This window comes from Cinclus cinclus, chromosome 3 (genome assembly GCF_963662255.1).
Source record: "Cinclus cinclus chromosome 3, bCinCin1.1, whole genome shotgun sequence".
Taxonomy (NCBI): Eukaryota; Metazoa; Chordata; class Aves; order Passeriformes; family Cinclidae; genus Cinclus; species Cinclus cinclus.
This window is the reverse complement of record NC_085048.1, coordinates 24619042-24640878: the sequence shown is the minus strand read 5'-3', so window position 1 is coordinate 24640878 and position 21837 is coordinate 24619042. Positions and strand designations below refer to the sequence as shown.

The 21837-nt window shown below is 39.4% G+C and overlaps 1 protein-coding gene across 4 annotated transcripts in view; it reads left to right on the top strand.

Moving 5' to 3' along the window:
* Positions 1–21837, top strand: part of DST (dystonin) — a 286945-nt gene that overhangs the window by 115848 nt on the left and 149260 nt on the right. For all 4 annotated transcript variants that reach the window (XM_062489748.1, XM_062489751.1, XM_062489750.1 and 1 more), the window contains one exon: positions 13571–13737. In XM_062489748.1, the coding sequence (XP_062345732.1) occupies positions 13571–13737 (167 nt within the window). The remainder of the gene's footprint in view (positions 1–13570; positions 13738–21837) is intronic.

Sequence of the window (21837 nt, the reverse complement as noted above, 5' to 3'; positions counted from 1 at the left end):
GAATTGGTACACATAACTAGATATATATAAATGCTATTCTGAGCTACAGCACTGACTTCTACAGCTGCACAAGTCCAGAAAGTATCCATTCTTTTGTGTCCCAAGTAATTACATAAGAGATACTGGAAAGCTGGAATGGGAAATCTGGTGGATTATTAAGGTGAGTATGTAAGAAAATAACTTGTTCCGTGGGTACTGAAAAACCCCAATGCATATATGTTACTAGGACTTATGCAAGCTTTCAGTGCATGTATTTCAAATGCTTTTAATAGTAGCTTAGGTAGCTTAGTTTAAATTCAGTTTCATAATGTAATAACTGTTATAAGTTATTTTCCTGACACCTGTAGAACATGCTAAATCAGATTACAGTGTTTTGTATAATCATAGGCTGCATGTATAAATATCCAAATTAATACTTTAATGGACTTCTTCTTCAACATCCAATACATTTTCACTGATGACATTGGAGATGAGCAACTATAAATGAAAGCAGCATCATAGTCATAGCAATTTTAATAAGATTTAAATTCTCTGAAAACTGGTGATAATTGCCTTTCAAACCACTGCAAGCATTCTTTAACAAATGTTAAATGTTTAAAATTACTTGCAGTTGATTGAAAAAAGCATGCTGAAGCAAAGAAAACTTTCAACTTCCATCTAGCTAAAAGTAGGCCTTTGTGACCTAAGACCTTAAAAAGTTTCTTAAAGTTCTAAGTAATTAGTCAATAGACTTCTGTTTCAGTTTCATCATCATTTTTCAGCTCAGGAACTGCCGTTAAGCACTTTTCCTTCCACTCTCCCCTGTTCTTTGCTGTCAGACCTCTGCAGGATGCTGCTTTCCAAGGTTCTGGTCAGTGATGATTTTGTCCAAGTGTTACAGTACTGTCCAGCCCTCTCCAGCCAGATGGGCACTTTATCTCAGGCTCCATCAACATATGTAACCTCCTTATTTACATTTCTCTTGCCAGCCGGCAAATACTTTTTTTTTTTGGTGCTGACTTCCCATAAACCTTTAAGAAAAATTCACTTTTGATTAGCCTGCCCCCAAGCGGTCTATAGACTGTTCATTTGGTCCAGCATCAGCAGCTGAGCTTTTACCAGTGTTGGTGAAAGGTGAGATTTATAAGGCTGTGGCCTTCATACAGGGTGGCCAGAGGAGGCAGCTCAGCCGAGGTAACCCATTTCAGTAAATGATGGGCAGAAGACTGAGATATCCCATGGTATGGTCACCATTCAGTAGACATGCTGTCTGCTTTCTTGAGGTGGCCATGAGAGATCGGGAGAGCTTGGTCTGTCCTTCAGCCGCTGTTCTCCTGGCAACCGTTCCTGCTGCTGCCTGAGCTGTATGCCTTGCAGTCCAAGGATTGAAATTTCCTCTGCCTCTGCTTTAAAATAACCAGAACAGTTCAAGGTCTGATCTTCTTAAAGATTTAAAAATGGAACTATGTGGCCAATTGTCCCGTCTGTGACTGTATGTGATTGTAGGATGAAGTGTGTTCATGTGGTAGCTGCATTGTCTGTCATTAGCCAGTGGAGCAGCATTACCTGTCCTTCAGCATTTTTGAGGGTATACTCTTGTGATATTTTATTTCTTAGCTGAACTCCTAGTTGTTTCTTCCAGAATTCTTCAGTGATTTATTAAAAAAAAAGCAAAATTCCTAAGTATTGGGTAAGAAAATGAATGTGGAATTCTTGACATTTCTGGCACTCAACTGAATCGCAGCAAGGTTGAGAGAAGCATGAAGTCTGTCATTAATGCCATAAAACCACCAATAAGGAGCAAATTCCTTTTTTTGTAAGCCATCTCACTGGATATAAAACCTCTACTGCTGGTGGTTGTGACTTGGTAGTTGAATATCTCTTACAGAGTTTGAGGAGTGGTTGCAGGTACAGCTTAAAGAACTCCAAATATTTTGTTTGTGCTGGCAAGCCTTTGTTTTTATCCTTATTTTCTATCTTGTGCTGCTTTAATTTTCAATTTCTCTTTGGCTTAAGTTTATTTCTCTGTTATTCTGCATGTGGCCTTAGGGCTGTGCAACAAAATGCTTGATGGTTATCTGGTATACTGTTTTTGTACCAGGAAATGACATGTCCCATTTGTGCTAAACACTTAATTACTTCTGCTGTGTTGTGTAAACACACAAAAAAGAGGGGAAAGGAATCTTATATCCAGGAGTACCTGAAATGCATTACTAGTAGGGTTTTGGTAAAAGATACCTGGCATAATTTGATTAGCAGAGTAACTTCTGTTCAATAATTGCTGACTATGTGAGATGAATGATAAAGCATAAATTAGCAGTGTACATAGGGTGAATGGTATCATCATTTTGCAGACCAACAAATACACAGATATTCAACAACAATTCCATTTTAATGTGCTGTGCACCTGTCCCATGTTAAGAAATTAATGCATTTCCCAGTCACAGACATGCTTCATAAATTACAGAAATCTGTGGTTAAATGCAAACCTGTACAAATCTGCATGAGCAATTTCATGTTTCATTGTTAATCGTTTGTTTTGCATGTCTTAATCTTAACCTCTTGTTTGTGGTTAAGACAAGTCAAATTGCACACAAGTGTTGATCTAATTCTTTATTCATGTTATGCTTCATAGGAGTTTTTGTGCCAGAAAAAGCCTGTTGTTAATCTCCCCATAAAACTTTGCAGCGCTGGTGGGTATGAATTTCTATCTTTTACATGTTTTGTTTAAAAAAAAAAATCAGCAAAAACCCAACAAAAAGAAACAGTATCAAGATAAAGAAATACAACAATTCCTTGTGGTGGTTTTAACAGCTTTGATCAATTGGATCTCTGGCTTAAACTAGTGCTGAGCTTCCATTTAGTTAGATTAATCAGATGTCCAAGACAAAGCCCTTGGTGTGGTGACCACTGTGTTGCGGTTTTCATAGGCTTCGGTGGTAGTCTGTTTTGATGCTTTAGAAAATCATCTATCTATGCTCTAGCTGACAGGTTTTGGAAGAAATTTCAGTTTCCTTCATCTGTATCTCCAGTGTAATCCCGTTAACTCTATTTCTTTCCTTGCTGAGACCAACGTTATGACTTCATAGAATTTCAGTAAGCTGAATGTGGTAATTTTTTTCTTTAATCACTAGTACTTTCATTTATTGTCTTCACTTTTTTGCTTAAGGTTTTTATATAAAAAGCCCCAACAACTGATATAAATGTAATTTATCAATTCTTTTGTCCTTGATCTTTTCTTTGGTTCAAGAGTATAAGTGACTTAGAGAGTTAAAGTGACTATAAAGTTACTATTTGGTTCTTGGGGGAAAAAGAAAAGGAACAGCAGAAAGAATTGCTAATAGAGAGCTGATAGCCTTCTCAGGAACAGCTGGTAAGTATTGTTAAAATGGCTATTAAGTCTCAAAATTACCCATGTCTAAAAACATAAAAAAGGATAAAGGCTACTAATGATCTGCATAGGTATATTTGGAATGCATTAGTTCCTAGCTAATATTTAGAAATGGATAGAGCTAGCATAGAATATGCTGTGTTGGACAGGACTCTTCAGGATCATCGAGTCCAACTCCTGACCCTGCATAGGACACCCCAAGAGTCACACCCTGTGCCCAAGAGCACTGTCAAAACACTTCTCGAGCTCTGCCGGGTTGGTGCTGTGACCACTGCCCTGGGGAGCCTGTTCCAGTGCCCAAACACCCTCTGGGTGAAGAACCTTTTCCTTTACCTAGTCCTCCCCTGACTCAGCTTCAGGCCATTCCCTCAGGTCCTGTCACTGTTCAGCACAGAGAAGAGATCAGGGTCTGCCCCTCCTTGTTCCCTCATGAGGAAGTTATAATTGCAGTGAGGTCTCCCCTCAGTCTCCTCCAGGCTGAACAGACCAAGTGACCTCAGCTGCTCCTCACAAGGCTTCCATTCCAGACCCTTCACCATCCTTGTGGCTCTCTTCGAGGACTAGCTGCAGTTTTACCTGATGCATTCGAATAAATCGACCTGGAATATGCAGAAGTAGGGCAGGATTGTTGGGAACACTGATCTTGTAACCAGTGCTTTAGAATTGATTCATGTATTTCTGCACTCTTTTTTTTTTTTTTTTTAAATTCTACTTCAGCGGCACCTGATTTTTGAAAAATTCAGTTATTCTTAAGAAAAATAATCAAAATTTAAAGTTTGAATGAAAGAGGATGCGTAAGATCAGGAACTCTGAAAATTACTGATTGCATTACAAAATGTAATTGTCAGCTGTAAAATAACAATAATGTGTTTCTTCTGACCTATCTTGAATTAGATATTATTTTACATTTTTGTGACAGTGTGCTACTGAATCTACAGGAATTTGGACATAACAGTATACTTTAGGGTCATTTTCTGTTTGAAACAAGCTGGAATCATGGTGACTATGAAAGAGATGTAAACAGTTTAACGGAGATACGTATCAAATCACACTCCAGTAAAGGTCAGAAAAAAAGATGAAATATAATACTGTTTAGAAACCTTGATAGCCACATGTATTAATTTAAAAAATGCACTTGCACTGAAAATTTAAATTTGCAGTATTTTTAGGGAAGTTCTTGCCCCCTGTGAAATTTATGGAGGAAGAATAACATTAGCAGTGTACTAGTGGCAGGCTGCATTAATACATTTTGAATTAGTGTGAAGATTTCCAGTTGCCCACTCAAATGCTGGACATTTGTCTTTAATGTTTTGTATAATTTCTGCTTTATCAATAAAATATTTTTATATATATTTTAAGATGATTATACTACAATCTCTTTAACCATATATTATCATTAGGTATCTGTTGTTAAAACAGAAACTGTAGCTGTGTGAAATGAAATCAGCCTTGGCCCATTTCACTGTGAAGTCCTGAAACATCTTTCCTGATGAGAGTGAAGAAAGAGAAGTATATATGTAGGCGTAAAATCTGGGGGTTTTTTTGTACAAACACAGGGATGTCATTTAGAAGGATTTAGAAGGATTTTTTTAAAATGTGTTTTTCTGTTAATGAAGGGGGCCCCTGTAAGAACCCAACAGAAATGCATGTGGAATTGTGCTTTAAATCACAAAGTCCTCTGGTCTCAGCTGAAAGTCACTTCTCTAATGTAATTTTTCTAAACAGACTAGGATAAAAATTTTTCTTCATGTGGGTAAAGGGAGCAAGTGTCACAAGTGCAGCTGTATGTTGAGCATGCTACAAATGCAAATACAAATTGAGGCTATGAAAGAATGTAGTGATAGAACAAATCTGTACTTTGAAAAGAAACACGTTAGCATTGTGCCTGTACATAGCTGCCCATCTGTACAGTATTCTGTAGTGTTACAGTACAAAATTTTCTAAGTATTACTGCCAAATTTTGCCCCAGTGCCCTGACAGCGGTCAACAGTGAGCAACTGTAACTGGAAATTCTTTGGAGGCTCATCCTAGATATTTGCTGTATTACCATTCTAGAGCCTGTCAGTAAAATGTGGAATACTTCAGTGGAACTGGCCTCTGGGGATAAAGTTTCTGGGTCTCATTGCTGCAATTCCTTTTCAAATAAGCAAGGGAAAGTCAGTGGTAACACCTGATAATGCCTGGCAAGTCACTCTGTAGTTCTTTCTCAGCATGAGGAACCATACACATCTGTAACCAGCTATGTATGCTGGTTTTAGTAGATTTCACATATCCATGACAAAAACAAAGAAGAACGCTAAAGATTGTTCCAAACAAAGAGTACTGGAGGTTAGATTTGCTTGCATTTTAAAAGTGTGTCTTTCTACTTAGTTTTAGGTGTAGTTAGATGTTTCTTGGATCCTGCATTCAGAGCTACACAGAAATGCCTTACAGGAGCATGGGAGGAGGATAAAGCTCATTTTTTATAAACAGTAATCTTAAGATCAGTTTTCTAGATAGGTTGGCTTTTATGATTTGTTTCACTTTAATCTGCCAGAAGGTTTAACTCTGCTGCAAAGTTCCAGCCCCAGTACACAGTGTCACTGGCCTGACAAAGCTGTTGTGCTTTTATGACAGCAGTGAAGCAGCAGGTTATTTATAGCTGACAAATCAGTGAAGTCACATTAGCTGCTATGAAAACTCCCCATACAAATAAAAACTTGACCCCCAGCAAGCTGTCAGAGCAATTTCTGATCCTTTAGATTAATCTTCCCATTTGTGAATCATTGGATAGGTAGTAAAAACACACAAAGTGCAAAACAAATCTGCTGACTAAACCCCTGCTATTTACTGTGCTGCTGGCTTTTGGATTTGGAGTGTAGCTAATAGTTTCAAAGGTTGCTACATATTTTTCTACTTTATCTTCCTCAAGTTACTAAGTGAAACGGGAAGTTGAAATGCATGTGAGAAATTTCTACTGCCCATAAATGCCATGTCATCTCTGTGAAAGGCAATCAGCATTACAGCCCAACGCTGGAACAGTGATGTTTATTTAAGAGGATTGGTGGCCAGAAATAAGCCACAGTGTCTAATCAGACACAGGCCCTGCCTGGGCACCGAGCCACAGCGTTTATTGCGTGTGCATTTCTCATAAGCAAAATGGCTACGTACTGAGGCGGGTGGATGTGAAGTCTGGAAGAAATTACGGTGGAAACAGCAGCTCTTAACTTTCTGAGGAGGATTTAGGTGTATATAAACATACGGGAATGAATGAAGCTGTGTGGCTGTGAGTTACAGACAGCCAAATGGGGAATATCTGTGGATGTGTGAGGGCTGAAAAGGAAGAACAGTGTTTAGATCCTGCCAAAGCTCCCCTAAGTCCAGATAAACATTCCCCTGGAAGAACATATTTCAGAAGAAAAAGGAGAAAGAAATCAACCGAGGAGGGATCAGATTCAGTGCACGTTAAAGAAAATGAAGGAAAAAGACCGTATGAAGTGGAGATTTCAGAAAACATCAAGATTCATCCTAAGGGTGTGGGATTGGCCGACTTCTTCCCCAGGAGAGTGACAGTGGCTGGTAATGCTCTGCCTGTGAGTACAGACCTTTCAGTTGATATTGCTAAAGCAAAAGTTTTCTCGGGCGAAGCAAAGAGTGATTCTCTTTGTGGGGAGAGCTTGCATGGTGATAATCAGAGGCTCGCCAAGTCTAATGAAACAGACACATGGTTAAAGGAGCAAGAGAAGAGCAATTCAGAGAAGCACTGTGTGTGGAAAAGGAAGTGTTCACAGGATGATAACAGGAGAGAATTAGCATTCCTCAAGAAGTCCAGTGGTCTTGGTTATAGAAAAGGAGCTACTTCGGATTCTACTATCCACATTTTAGGCAGACAACATGAAGAAACTGAGTTAAACATAACTTCTTGCAGAGTCATTGAAAATGTTTCAGAAAGCAGTAAATCTGAAAAGTTGCATCTCTTTCTTTCTGAAAGCAAAAGTGATCCGTTACTTGAACAAAAGAGATTTTATCCTGATGCTGTAATTTCCCATTTGCCAAAAGAAAAGGCATTTTTTAGCATTGCACCAAACAGGAGCAAGGTAAATATTCTGGTACAGTACTTTATCTTTGAAAGCTAGCTTAGAATATGTATTGGAACAGTAATTTTTCTATTACAAAAATATCTTCACTTTGCTGTGTATAAACCTTAAACCTTTTACCATGCTATGATACTAAAGATATTTGTAGGACAGAACATATCACTTGATCTTTTTCAAAGGCTGTGTAATAACTCTATACTTCAGGAGTATTGATATATTCTTGTGCTGTTTTTCTCTCTGTAGTTTGACCTGCTTCTCAATTTAGGAAAGAGATTTTCATATTAAAATGTTGCTAGGAGGTGGAGTGCATTTTAGAGTTCACATTCTGTATCTGTGGTATATTTTCTTACCACCTCCTCATGGTCTTGTAATTCCTTTGGGTCTTGTATCAAGGAAAGGAATATTTCTAATTCTCTTCTGTAATGGCCAGTAGGAACTGAAGAATGACAGAGCTATGTGGGCAACTTGAAATAGAACAAATGAACATCAATCATGTTAATAGCACTCCTCTTTTAAAGGATCTTTCCTCCCAAACTGTCTAGATGACCTATTTATATTAATTATTGAAAATCATCTTCCTCTGAGGGTAGGATTATTTTATTTTTTCAATAAAAGAAACCAAAATACAATCTTAGTTGCAGAATATCTGAAGGAAAGCAAAAATTTGGTAACCATACTTACCAATTCAATCCATATTTCCAGTTTTGCCCCACCCATTTTCAGGACAACTGAAATCTTTACATGTGAGTCAAATGCTGATACCAGTCCAAAACTGGTTCCCCTTGCTCAGTGGGGACATCTGAGCTTTCAGTTGAATGAGCAGAAGGAATGGGCATATGCCAGAGGCATTCTTTTGGGCAAAGAGCTAACTAAATGTCTTTTGCTTATATAATTAACTTTTCTAACTGGAACCAAACAATACTTTGTCTGAGCTTAGTTTTTTAAACATAGATAACACACCCAATTACAACATGCAGTGCGCAATAGTACAATTAACCTCCTAATGCACATAGAGATCTTTGCCCTCTTAATCTTAGCTGGAATTCAGGAGCAGCTTAGGAATGTTCTTTGATTTGTACAAAACATCACTGCTGAGCAAGAGGGTATGAGGCCTTGTCTCTTCAGCTAAGCATGGCTGCTTTTTTTAAAGTAATACAGCTTCTAATGCAGAAGCAGTTATTAATCCAACCAGGTCTACACCTCTTGTTACCTCAGAGGAAGGTAGAAAAAAGATATCTGTTGAGCACCCACATCAACTGATATTGATAAAACACTGCACAAATATGAAACTACTTATACATCAAGATAAATGCCTCAGTTGCTAAATGTCTGACTTTCAGTTCAGTTCCCTTTCTCAAACACGATTCTCAGTATAAGTAATTTTAAGAACACCAAGGTTTTACCTCAAAAAACCAGGAAAAGCTAGTTTTCAGACTTTAATTACTGTACAAGCCCATAACCACTTTCCTTCTGATTGTTTCTGAGAACTAAGAAAGCATTTTAATGTCTGATATTTCTGTCTTTTTTTTCATACTGAATAAAGCTGGTATTTATGAGTTTGTAAAGGTCCTGTTACTGGCCTGAGCTAGTACAGAAAGTTTGCAGTTAGCAGTCTTAGCTTTACCATTTTCTTTACTGTAATTACAGTAATTACAGAGATAAGTAGCCTTCCCTTACCTTGTCAAGGTACCCATGCTGTAATGTACTCTCAGCTTACACAGTACCTCAGATGTGGCTGATAATTGAAAGTGTGTTGGCTTTTCAAACTGAGAAGCAGACACCAGAGGAGACTCATTGGGAAAGTTGGATAAGTTGCATTGTAATGGAGATACATTTTACCCTCTGGAACAGTATGGTCCCCTCTACTGAAATATATCCTTTGAGTTTCTTTCCGTGGTATGGTTTCTTATGCATGTAAAAAAATATGATTTTGTGTTCAAATATGTGCTACTTCATTACCTCTGTTTTTCTGATTACAGAACTCAGCTTAGAGGGATCTACTGGAGCATTCTTCCTGGCTGCTCATTAATAGCTTTGGGAGAAAAGTTTCTTACTTTCTGCTGAAGCTTAGTAAGCATTTCTCTGATCAGAGTGTGGCCTGGGAGAGAGAGGATACCCTATCACAATCATGCATCTCTAGCTCATTATAAACTTTTATGCAGTTTAGTACAATATGTCAAGTTTAGACTTGCTTCAAAACATGTAGGATAAGATGGAATAAGAGGGAAGGCTTCCTACTATCTGTATCAATCTTGCTGCTCTTCTGTTTGCAGTGTGAAAATCAACACAGAAATCCAGCATAGCTACGGTCTCTTAGAAAGTCTTTTCCAGTCTACTCTGCTCTTTGGGCTCCAAACTACATCACTAAAATCTGTGCAAAGAAGGTGTTTGGATTTTGTGTACTGTGTGATGCAGGAGGAATTTACAGGCTGAGTAAAAGCATGTGCAGTAGCAGAAGTGAGCATGTTCTCCCAGTTATAAGCAAGAAGGAGGGTATTTAGGGCCAGTTAAGACTTTGATCCTGAAATAGGACTGTGTAGAGAATTACCTCTGTTGCTTTTTCTTGCATAACTTTTAATTCGGGCTTTGAGATAATTTGGAGAACTGGATCTCTGGCAAACAACTGCTCAAATTCATGCAAATGCTGTAATTTGTTCTTTCCATGCTTAAGGAACAAATGTGCTCTGCTTAAGCAGTTTACAGTGAGTAAATGATGGGCTTGTGGGATACAAAATGTTCACGCAAACTTTGCTTGGAAGGACTATATTTTATGAGTAGAAGATTTGATTTCCCCTTTTTTTCTGTTCTGTCATTCTTAGTTTAATCATCCTGTTTTTCTCCTAAGTGAAATGATCTTAGAAATATTGATGATAATGCATAGTTGGTGGATAAGTATTTCTACTGTCCTTATGGGATTATCAAAGGAAAGATGGGCTCTCTCCCTTTCTCTTACATCTTATTTTGTTGTGGTAGTATTTTACTTGTTAGGAAGTTTCAAGTTAATAGGGCATCTTACAAACCAGAGCCAGTATTTGTAGGTATAATAAAATATAACCATTTGACTCCCCATTTCACTTACAGTATTTCTATTTCTAAAATACTAATTCAATGTTTATGAAAAAGTCTGAAATGTTAGCCTTGAAAGCTAAAATACTTTATTTAGAGAACAGAAGTGCTCAGGCTGTTTTGGGTCTCAGGCTGATGTTAACGTTCCTTAACCTGTAGTAAAATGGGCTACCTCCACGAGTGAAAAGCCTTTTCCTTTCTCTTTAGATGGCTAACTAGGGTGCTTGGAAGATTTTGGATCAAAAACCTGTCTATCTTCATGTAATAAACAAAATTAATGTTTTAGCCATCCAAAATTCAACTGCGAGCTTCCCTAATGGTCATGTTCTTCTCCTTGTGTTTGTGTTCATGACCAAAATGTTGTTTATATCTGACACCAGATACTGGTACAGTCTTCAGAAGTTACCTTGATGTTTGAAATTACTTGTTTCCAGAGGAATCTAATCTGCACTCAAACATGCTGTGTTTGCACTCTTTGCAGTCTGAAATGTACATAGCCATCCCTGCTCAATTAACCGTGAAGGAGGCTAAGGGTTTGAACTTAGCAGTAAGGAAGGGCCATTAGTGAATTGCATTGTTAACTTGCTCATGCTAGAGTATATTAAAAAATCTGATAATTAAGGACTACACACAGAGGACTTTCTGAAAATGACAAACAAAAAATATATGTTGGAGTTTGTTAGGTCTTTTTTTTTAAGCTAGACATCTGGCACTTTGAGATGACATCATGTCTTTCAGAAGCCTTGTCCGAATAAGCAGTAAATGGTTGACTTAATTTATATTGTGATCTGGTTGTTCTGTGATGAATAGAAACTAAAGCTGCTGAAAAAACACTTAGTTTGCTTTCTTGCTTTGAAATACCAAACAATACAGCTAACCCACAGAAAAAAATCTTGAACTTCAGCTGAGGTCCCCAGAGTTTTACAAGAAAATTTTCAGAGTGATTCCAAGTTGGTCTTTTGCCACATTGAGTTTTCTGTTGTCTTTACATACATCTCTCATCCCATCTGTATTTCATTCAGTAAATACTTTTTGCAGGATTTTGATACCTAAAAACTTAGAAATTATTGCAGCTGCATGTGTTCTCTACTCTGTTTTGAGCAAAAAAGATTCTGTTAGATCTTTCTTAAAAATGTGCTGAAGCTGGAGACAATAGGATGCAAAAATGCTGTCAGGTTATTTAGAGGCTAATTGAATAGTTAAAACTCTTTTTGCCTTCTAACATTGGTGTTCATATTTTTCCCTTACATAGATCCAGCAGGTACTGTGATAGGCCTGTGATAGGTATATGAGGGACTGTGTTCATAACTTGTGATTTTGTGGTTACTTGAATAGAAAGTAATGCAATTTCCCCCCCTACATTAAATTTATTTATAATTTACTGTGTAGGTATAAATGTTCATAATTCCCTGAAAGTATGAGAGGTGGTAAAGCAGAAATTGCAGTGAGCTCCATTGCCTTGACATCTCTAAGGCTCTTCCTTTAGTTCCCTGCTTCCCAGTGCTTCTCACCACCTTGTCTTAGGCAATGTCATAGCAATATCAGTAGGCAGGGTACACATCTTTCTTCTTGGCACTGTGGTCTGTGTGGCTCTAATGTGAGAAAACCCCATAATTTCCAGCCTAGCCTGTTGGAATTCCCCCTATCAGAGCCCGGACAGGAGATACCTTTTTGTGCAGAGGTTCTGAGGCCAGGAGAAGTTGTTATGGCCATCCCATCTAACCTCATGAGTGTAGCTACCTGGTTTGTATTGGAACAGGGCTGCTGGAATTGGCTCAGCTCAATTTACAGCTCTTCTGCAGCAAACTCAAGCAGCCACGGTAGTTTGTGGGCAAACCTGCCCTGAGCTATGGCCTCAGGCTGGCTCTGGAGCTGGGGCAGACCTGTGTCTCTGCAGTGCTGGGTGTGCTTTCCTGGGGAGCAGCCTCTTCCAGGCAGTCCCAGGGGTGCTTGTGGCCTACCCACAAGCTGTGGCATTGCCTCAAGCCCTCCTGCCTCTGCCCAGGCAGCTCTGCCTGCTTGTTGTAATGGCTGAGCCACAGTGTTCAGGTGCTTATGCAGTGCCTTGTGGTACATGGGTTCCTATGTAGTTCGTAATAGCACCTTATGTTGTCTCTTGTTTGGATGAATGGTAAAAGGTGGTCACTCAGAAAAATGCCAGCATGCTACAGCACTTTCTTTGTCAAGGAACATCTTTTCCTTCCTTTTTAGTGTTTACATTTATGTTGAGTACAATTTCTGTAACATGAGATACAAACAATATATGTGCGAATTAGGGAAACGTCTGCTTCATATTTATGGTGTGATAGTTTTCTAATGAAACTGACTGAACTTCATTAGGGGATGATCTATTGTACTATAAAGTAGTATTCGAATGTAGAATTCCCAGTACTTTCCTGCTTTCCCTGATATGGAGTTGATAATCCTCAGATAATACAAAACTGAACCTACTTGGTCGGACAAAATTTCTATTTATAATCCTTCAGCCTTTTAGTCATTCCTAAAATAAATCTCAGAACATTTTGTATTAAAACTATTATTATCAGTTTTCACTCACAATGACTGTTTTATTACTGAATTCCAGAACATGAACTATGTAAATTAACCTGTTTTAAGAGAGGGATTTCATAGCTAAATAAATGATGAATAATATAAATATGCTTATTGTATAAGTCTGACTATATACATATTGCATTTTATATATACTTATATAGCATTTATGTATAATAGGTATCATACATAAAAATAGATTGTATTATCATCATAAAATAAGAGTTAAGTATTTTGCATTATGTAATAGTATTATCCCCAGAAATTAAAAGACTGAGAACTGACTAACTGAAGGAAAGTGAATTTTGTATTTCATATTGAAGACACCTAGAGTGTGTAAGGATAAGACATGCAAGAATATTAATACAGTACCTGAATAATCATCATATTAATGTATGCAGATACCAGACAATAAATTCTGCAGCAATGCAGAGTGATTTTCTGCAATATTTTAAACATCTTACGGATTAGGTGTAACTTTAATTTTTACATTATAACTGTGTTTTAGATATCTGATATCCATGTTACTGGGGAGTCAGAGGACATGTCTGCTAAAGAGAGACTGCTCCTGTGGTCACAGCAAACAACAGAAGGTTATGCTGGAATACGCTGTGAAAATTTCACTACCTGCTGGCGCGATGGAAGGTTATTTAATGCCATCATTCATAAATACAGGCAAGTACTCTGTTTGCTCCCTTGGAAAATGTTAATTGCAGCATTTTAATGTACAAAGAGAGAGGGTTCTATAGTTCATGTTGTAATAGAGCTGCAGCTGTGGAGATGACACTGACTCTTCCTTGGTGATTTCCTGCACTTTGCAGCCAAAGGATGCCTTGTTAGCCTTTGCATGTCCTCCTTCCTCAGAGAAGGATTTCCAGGAATCCTGTACATCTTTCATGGGACATGTGCAAGCTCCTAGGAAGTATGTTTCCAGAATTCAGTCTTCTCCACACTCCTTTTTTGTCATTCTGATGTTTAAGCGTAGGTGGGGTAGAGGCAGAACAGGTCACCAAAGTCCAAAACAGCACTGTTGGTGTAAGCCATCAAATACTCTATGACATGGGATATGTCTGAGATCCCTGTCTTTTTCTTTGTGTGACTTTCCCCTTGGAGGGCCCTGGAGTGTAGAGCTTCTTCAGTGTTTGTGTGGAGCCCAGACCTACTCTGAGATGCATTTCCTGTAAAAGGATATTCTTATGGAAAATGCAGCCAGCGGGCTTGAATGTTCTCAGTCTGAGATTTGTGATTTGTGCTTTTGTGGCCATACTCTTACAAAGTTAAGCAGATAGTGTAGAGTCACTGGTGGCTGTGAGTAGAGACTTAAGGGTGCAGGATATTGACTTGAAACACAGCTGAAGATGTCTTCTGATGGGAGAGGATTTATAATTCTGGATTCTAAGTGAGAACAGGTCTCTCTTGACAAAGCTGACTTTGGCATCAAGCTTGTCAGAGATTTAATCATTGATGTGCTCCCTGTTCTCTCTTGGTTAGTGACATGTCTTTATTGTATATTTTTTTTGCTTCCTGAGTTGACTAAGAAGGTTTGTGTCTTAGAAGACCACGTGGGAGAGAATTCTGCTTGCTGGACTAATCAGTGTGTACTGACCTGTCCTTCACTGCATGGGGCTTTCTGGGTTTATCATAGCATGTGTAGTTTGTACTCTATGCCCTGGAGCATATCATGAGGAAGTTTAAGGGTACATGATTTCACTGGTATAATTTGAAGGAGTGTCTCTAGGAAAGGCAAATTTGGTGGTTTTTCTTGTACATCCAGTGAACAGAGCCTGGAGCAGATTATTTTGTTCTTGGATTTTCATCTTGTGGAAGCACTTGGCCCACCACATAAGGAAGTCTAGGTAGACACAACATGCATGTGAACCTTGTGGGGATTAGGACGCTAAAGTAAAATGGGAGACAGGTGCAGCCTTTTCCGTACAGGCTGTGCATAAAGGCTCCAAGCATCATGCACAGTGTTCCAAGTCCCAAGAAGCTGGCTGTGGCAGTGCATAATTTCGTGGTAAAATGAAGCTACGTCTCAGTCAATGAGGTGTCTTTCTGACTGTGCTTCTGTTCTGGGTAGCTGGTCAGGGAGGAGGTGCATGCCAGCAAAAAAGTCTCTTTTAGTAACATTGGCAAGACAAAAGGAAATAGCTGGCATAAGACAAGGCTGTTCTACTTGGGACAGAGCAGCCAAAGGAATGAACACAGTGCAGGCAAGTAATAAAAAAAATAAACAATATGAAAGATATAGAGGGATTGGAGAGAGGAAAAAAAAGGAACTTAATGAGAAGGAATAATTAAAAATATTTCCCAGAGCTTCTTCAGGTCCTTGTGTCTCTTACATAGAGCAGTATAGCCTTTACTGCTCAAGCAACTGGCAATTATGGTACAGAACAGTTAATAAATAACAAAAAACTTGAATTCTGTCCTCCAGCTGTGCAAATGTTAATACCTTGGGATATGACTGAATTGCTTTGTTGGGACAGTGTTTCTGGCATTACTCTGAGTTTCATTCACAGTGTCTCAGCAGAAAAGAGCAGGCAACTTTGACTCAAGTGTGTTGCACAAAGCAAATGATCCAGTGGCTGGGGAGCAGAGTCCCCACTTTGTATGCTTCTGTGCCAGTTTCCATTGAGCTTAACTTCTTTCTGTAAACATAACTTCAGCTAAGGATTCCTCCCAGGAACGTTTACCAACCATATCTAATGTGTTTTTGCTGAGAGAAGTTAGAGGTTCTTGGATTCCGTTCCAAATGGAATGAGAGTGAGATTCTTCCACTGATTTCAGTGAGTTTCTATGTTTCTTTCTTTTTTTGTTTTGTACCATTAAAACAGAGATAATAATTTCCAGCTATTGCTCACAAGAGAGGAATGATCTTCCCAGTCATCTGTTGTTTTTAACTATACTGTTTTATTCCAGAGACCTCTTTAAAAGCTTCATTTGTCTTCTGAGCAATAAATAGGCTAAACATTAAAGAAATATGCACAGTTCTGGCAGTGATTCTCCATTTGCTGTGTTTTAGTAGCTCCCACTTTGTGGATCACAGGTGGTGTCAGGAGCTGGTCTGAGCATCCTGTGGGTGCTGCCAGCTGTTGTGCTCTGCCAGAGTGGATGACCAGATGTGACTGCTTGGTCAGTGGGGTGTTCCCACTGTGGAGTGGCAACCCCCTGAGGGCACATCTGTCAGTCGTGTTGCAGTGTGGCAGCCCCCTGCACCAGATGTGCTGTGCTCACTGGAGATACTTCTTGGTGCAGAAGCACCCTGGGCTGGGAGGAGTATCAACTCTGCAAATGGGGGATGGAGCTTTTCAGGTGGGACATGACTTCCAGTCCTGGAAGGGCTTTAATTTGGCTCATACCTTACTTTAAAGGCATGACATTTCATGCTATGACAGTAAAACCCAGAAGGCTCAAATACCCAGGCTTGTATGTAGAATTGCAGTTGTGCTGAGCCACAGGGTGTTGGATGGAGAGCTTGTGGTGACCCATGCTGGGGCACAGCAGCAGGAACTCCCTAAAGAGAGCCATCAGGGCAGGGCCTGGCAGTCAGGACTCGTTCGACTGCCCCAGTCAGGAGTGGAGCATCCGGGGGGCCACCGGGATCCCCTTGGGGGTGTGCTGGGGCTGGACCTGCCATGTGTGTTGCCTGCAGGTTGGCTGCACCACTGCAGGGGGCTCAGCTGTGGGCCAGAGACCAGAGCACCAGCGGCTCCCAGAGCACAGCCCTGGCACCAAGGCTTCCAGAGAGGCCTTCTCTGGATGCACCATGGAGAGCACAAGCCCATATGAGTCCAACATCATCCCTACAGTCAGTGGTCTGTGAGACAGGGGGATGTCACTATCCAGTTCCAGGTGATGGGATGGGAGTGGCAGGTCATAATTACCTCCTATCCAGGCATACGTGATTTTTTTAAATTGCAGGTACATACCAGCTTCAAGACTTCAGGAAATTGCTGAAGCTGTGAAGGGCTGGGCGAGGAGCTGGGCTGTGACTCAGCTGCTAGCAGGCAGGGAGCCTCTCCCTTCAGCAAACTGGCAGCCTGCCCTCTCTTAATGGCAAGTTAGAATTGTTTCTTTTGTTTTTGTCTTGACAGAGGATCTTCATACATTTTAGTGCAAGCGAGCTGAGATTTATGATGCAGAACTGCAGGAACAGTGCATAGATATGCCGTGTCTCCCTGCTCCCCCAAGAAGCATGGGAGCCTTATCCCTGTAAGGCTGGGATCTCCCTGTGTGGCTGACTGTCCTACCCACTGCAGCAACGTGGTGGGCCTTGGTGGCCCCATGGGTGACCCTGTCTCCCTGTCCTTCCTGCACCCACAGCTCTGCTGGCAGTGCTGTACTTCAGTGTCAAGCAGGGATGTGGGCAGTGTACAGGTGCTGGAGCACATACACTGGAGTCATTCACTGTCTCTCCTAAGCAAATGCAGTATAGTTTTCTGTTCTCTTGAACAATGAAGGTTTGGTTGTCAGAGCTTCTCATAAAGGCCTTCAGTTACTTTCTCTCTTACTCCTGTTAAGAGTATTGAATGACTTGCCAGTGATTTTCTAATGCTCTTTAAATCAAGGAAAGTAATTTTATGAATAATGGAAATGAAAGGGAAAATTACTTTTTTTCAGGTACTTGGATCCATATACCACTTGATTTTTTTTTTCCCACCACCAAATTTAGAAAAAAGTAATTTTTTTTTTCTATGTGAGAAGATTCCTTATTGTTTTCAACAGTTCCCGGTGGTCTGTGTTCACAGTTTAAGATGGAAGATTCCTTAGCTGAACTTTTGAAGGGTATAGAAAGTTTCCATTTACATCTTGTACATGTTTAAATCCCTGGAAGCAGGGCTTCACACTGACCTCAAGAACTGCTTTGGAGTGGGGCTCCATTTCAGGCCCTGGAGTTTGGTTTAATCATAGAATGGTTTGGGTTGGATGAGACCTTAAAGATGATCTAGTTCCACCCCCCCTCCCACTAGACCAGGTTGCTCAAAGCCCCATCCAGCCTGACCTTAAACACTTCCAGAGATGGGACATCTGCAACCCTGGGAAATGTGTTCCACTGCCTCATCACCCTCACAGAAAGGAATTTCTTCCTAATACTGAATCTAAACATGCTCTGTTCTGTGATAATACTTGTCCTTACAGAGAAAAACAAAATCAAATTATAAAATTAAAAGTGAGTTTTAATACTGAACATTAACCAGATTTCTATTTGTATTTAATAGAAATACACACAAAGCTTTCACACTGTTTTTTTAACCTCCACGCTTTTCTTCAGACATGTGGTCAGGCCTTTACTGAAAGCTACAGATACACCCAGGAGATTCAAGAATATGCTGTATGTTTCATCTGTTACATCATTTGCCTTTTATAGCTTAATTTTTCATTGAAGATGTATGTTATTTTATTCAGTATGTTGTGTTGGAAGAAATCTGACTTCAGGCAGTTTCAAAATTATGTGATGTTTCTTTTATACCATCATATGGTACGTAGCAAAAACCTGTAAGCCAGACTTTGAAGTTGGAGACCAACTTTAATCTGGGTGTAATGCCCAGATTTTTCTGGAGATGCTACTACCTATACCCTGGTTAGGAGAAAAAGGGATAAAATGTGTTCAGGTCAGGCAGCAGTCTGACAAGCAAGCAGGACGGTAGTATACACATGAAAGTTTAAGACAAGGAAACAAGTGAGGCTATTTCATGTAATGCTGTTCCAAGGCTTGCCAAGGTCACATGCAGACAGTTTCTATAAATTTTGGCACCACCAAAGTAACAAGTATTAGAAATGCTAAAAGAGGGAAGTTGGTTGTAGAGTTAAAAGGGGTACATTTTGAGCACAAGAAAAATGTTTTTACTGTATTAAAGAATTTCTGTTGAAGAAATACAAGGATCTGGTAAAGAGGAACCTTTGTTACTGCTAAACTTTGTGCAAGGCCTTAATGATGCCTGTAGTTTTAGCCTGCATACAATGCAGAGAGTGTGTGAGGAGATGGCTCCTGTTCCCAGGCAAAAGAGGAACAGAGGCTTACAGTGAATGCAGCATGGAAGAAGTGCAGGTACACTGAGTGCTTCATGTGGGAGGAAGAGGAATAGAAGCTGCAGTGTGTTCCAGAGGAAGCAGCAGTGTAACAGGTCCATAAATGCTAGATAAAGTGAGAGAGACAAGTCTTCCAGGGTCACAGTGCTTTTCTTTTGAAATGTTGCTATCATAACTCAGTATGCTTTCAGAATTACTCAGTGGATGTTTTTCTGAGTGTGCTATAGCACAGAGCAAGCTAGATTGATGCCTGCTAAATAACTGTTCTGCTTTGGAACGAGCTGTTTCAGCCTTACCCAGGATGATTTGCTGTGTATATACAGTTGGTTGAACACTAAGCTCCTGGCCAGCAGTGCATGTGGCATCCCTCTGATGTTAAAACATGCTGCAACTGCTCAGGTACTGACTTGAATACATTCCTTAAGGGGAGGAATAATAATGCCTCAGTTTGCAGAAACATGTTGAACACCCTTGGGGTGTGAATGAGAAAGAAATTAAATATTACACAGTGTCAAGACTTAAAATGCTAGGGGATATGTTTTAAATAAAGAGATTAGTTGGGTCTGCTGGTTTTGGCTTGTTTTGTGACTTTGTACTTTACTGTAACCCACCTTTAACACAAAGAAAATGAGTTTGGTCGTGCTGCACCCCCCTTTCCATGTTCTTCATTGTGTGGTTCTAACTATTTTCAGTGGGTTTTGTTGTGTAGAATAAATGAACTCTGTGTTGAGAATTGGCAATTTGGGAAAACATAAACTGCATTTAGGATGCTTAAAAATATTGACAAGCAGATTACCTACCTAAGTATATTTCTAATGGATTTACAAACAGCAAGTTACCTAATCAACCTTAACTGGATGCACTCAGAAGAATTCTGTGATGACACTTGGTAAAGGCTGTACTTAAGATAGTACCAGAAACGTGCTTGCAATTTTAGTATCTTGTGTTGTGGTGGTGGTTAGCCTTAGTGGGTATTAGATGGATGGCTTCAAGTCAGATGGGTTGATTAATTTCAGATCTGGACTTAAAATGATCTTGGTATATGTTGTTCTGATCCTACTGCTTAGTAGCAGCTGATAAGTTTTCTTTTTACAGTAACTGAGAAAAAAAAATACTGGAAAGAAATCAAAGCTTTTCTCATGTCATTTTAATGGGAATAAAATGTAAAGCAATGTTTTGTGTTGAAAGGCTGGGGTTTTGTAAGTTTGGACTTCATTTGCTTTGTACTCTTGGATTGTCAAAGACCAGGATACCTAAGGGTGTCAGAAGTCTTACTCCAAAACCATGTGGTGTCTGAGCAGTGGGGGGCATATGTGCCTGTGATAAATCACACAGGGAAAGGTCTTGGTCTTCAGGGAATGCCTTTGGCAAATTGATGGCACATGGGAGAAATGGTTGCTTCCAAAGCAGGACAAGGAGCCTTTGGGAAATTGTTTGAGGTCATTACAGTACCTCACCATGCTTCCACATTGGTAACTGTACTAATCCCACTGGGAAGCCATTCTTTCAAGCTGCCACTTCTGTGGTCTGGAGGGAGTATTCTTAGGATGCAGAACAGAAAAAGTGTTTAGTCGGGTTTCTTCTTTGTCTCTTTGGTATTCACAGTTCCAGGAAAAGTACATTACTTACGATTATTTTTGTGGATTGCAAGGTGTGGGTTGAGGTTATGAGTTATGAGCCACATTCCCATTTAAATTTTATCATAGCTAAAAATTGCTGAAATTGCTGTACCATTACTAGTCTTGTAATGGTGGAAACAGCTCTTAGTACTAAGAGAGTGCAAAACTGGTTTTAAAGCTAGTGAAAGGACTAAGAGATCGTTTCTAGTTTCATTCATATTTGTACCGAGTTTGGAACCTGCATGGCAAACTTTCTGCCAAGTTGTGATTAGGGTTTGTTTTTTCATGGCTAAAACTGAACTCCACATTTAACTAAACGATCTTTGATATTACAGTGCCACAATTGTGGCAAAGGTGTGACAGGCAGCTTCAGTAGGTTTATTAAATTCAGTGCTTGTCAAATCAAGGGCATGCACAACAGAAGGAATTACCTGAGTTAGCTCTGTATATTGTTAATTAACTAATTAATTAGCAATAATTAATTAATTCTAGGGCACCTGAAGGCATTTGCTTTCCTTATTTTAAGTGCAGTTAAAACATTCATTCTTTTTCTGTGGGAAGTCTTGATATAATATGTAGGGATGTCTGAAGAATAGACATGCATCTTTAAATAGTGTGCCCTCGTTATACTATCTATTGCAATTGTTTTTTTTTCAGTTTTATTCATCCTATCTGAAAATTTAGATGAACAACTATGAAACAATGAAGAAAGGAGAGCTGAAGAGTTCAGATCACATGAGGTTTTCAGTTCTCAAGGGAATAAAAAGGCGTTTTTGTTCATCTTTATAGAGGCATTGGATGAAATCTGTAGAAATACATAAAATCATGTAGTGCAGGCATTCCTGTCATACCAGGACAAAGGACAAGAGGACAAAACCCAAAAAAGGATACAAGGCATAATGATCATATTAACACAGTATGTAATTGAGGCTGGGGACCTGTGGAGCTTTAGAAAAGGTTTTGCCACATACTTGAACAAATAATATGCAGAGCTGCATGCAGCAGCATACTTTTTGATTTATCACAGTAGTAAGGATAAAGCTTTCCTATAATGACAATTTTCTACTTGAAGTCTTTGATTTTCTCTGAATTCTGAACTGTTGCCTAACTTCAGTGACATCACAGC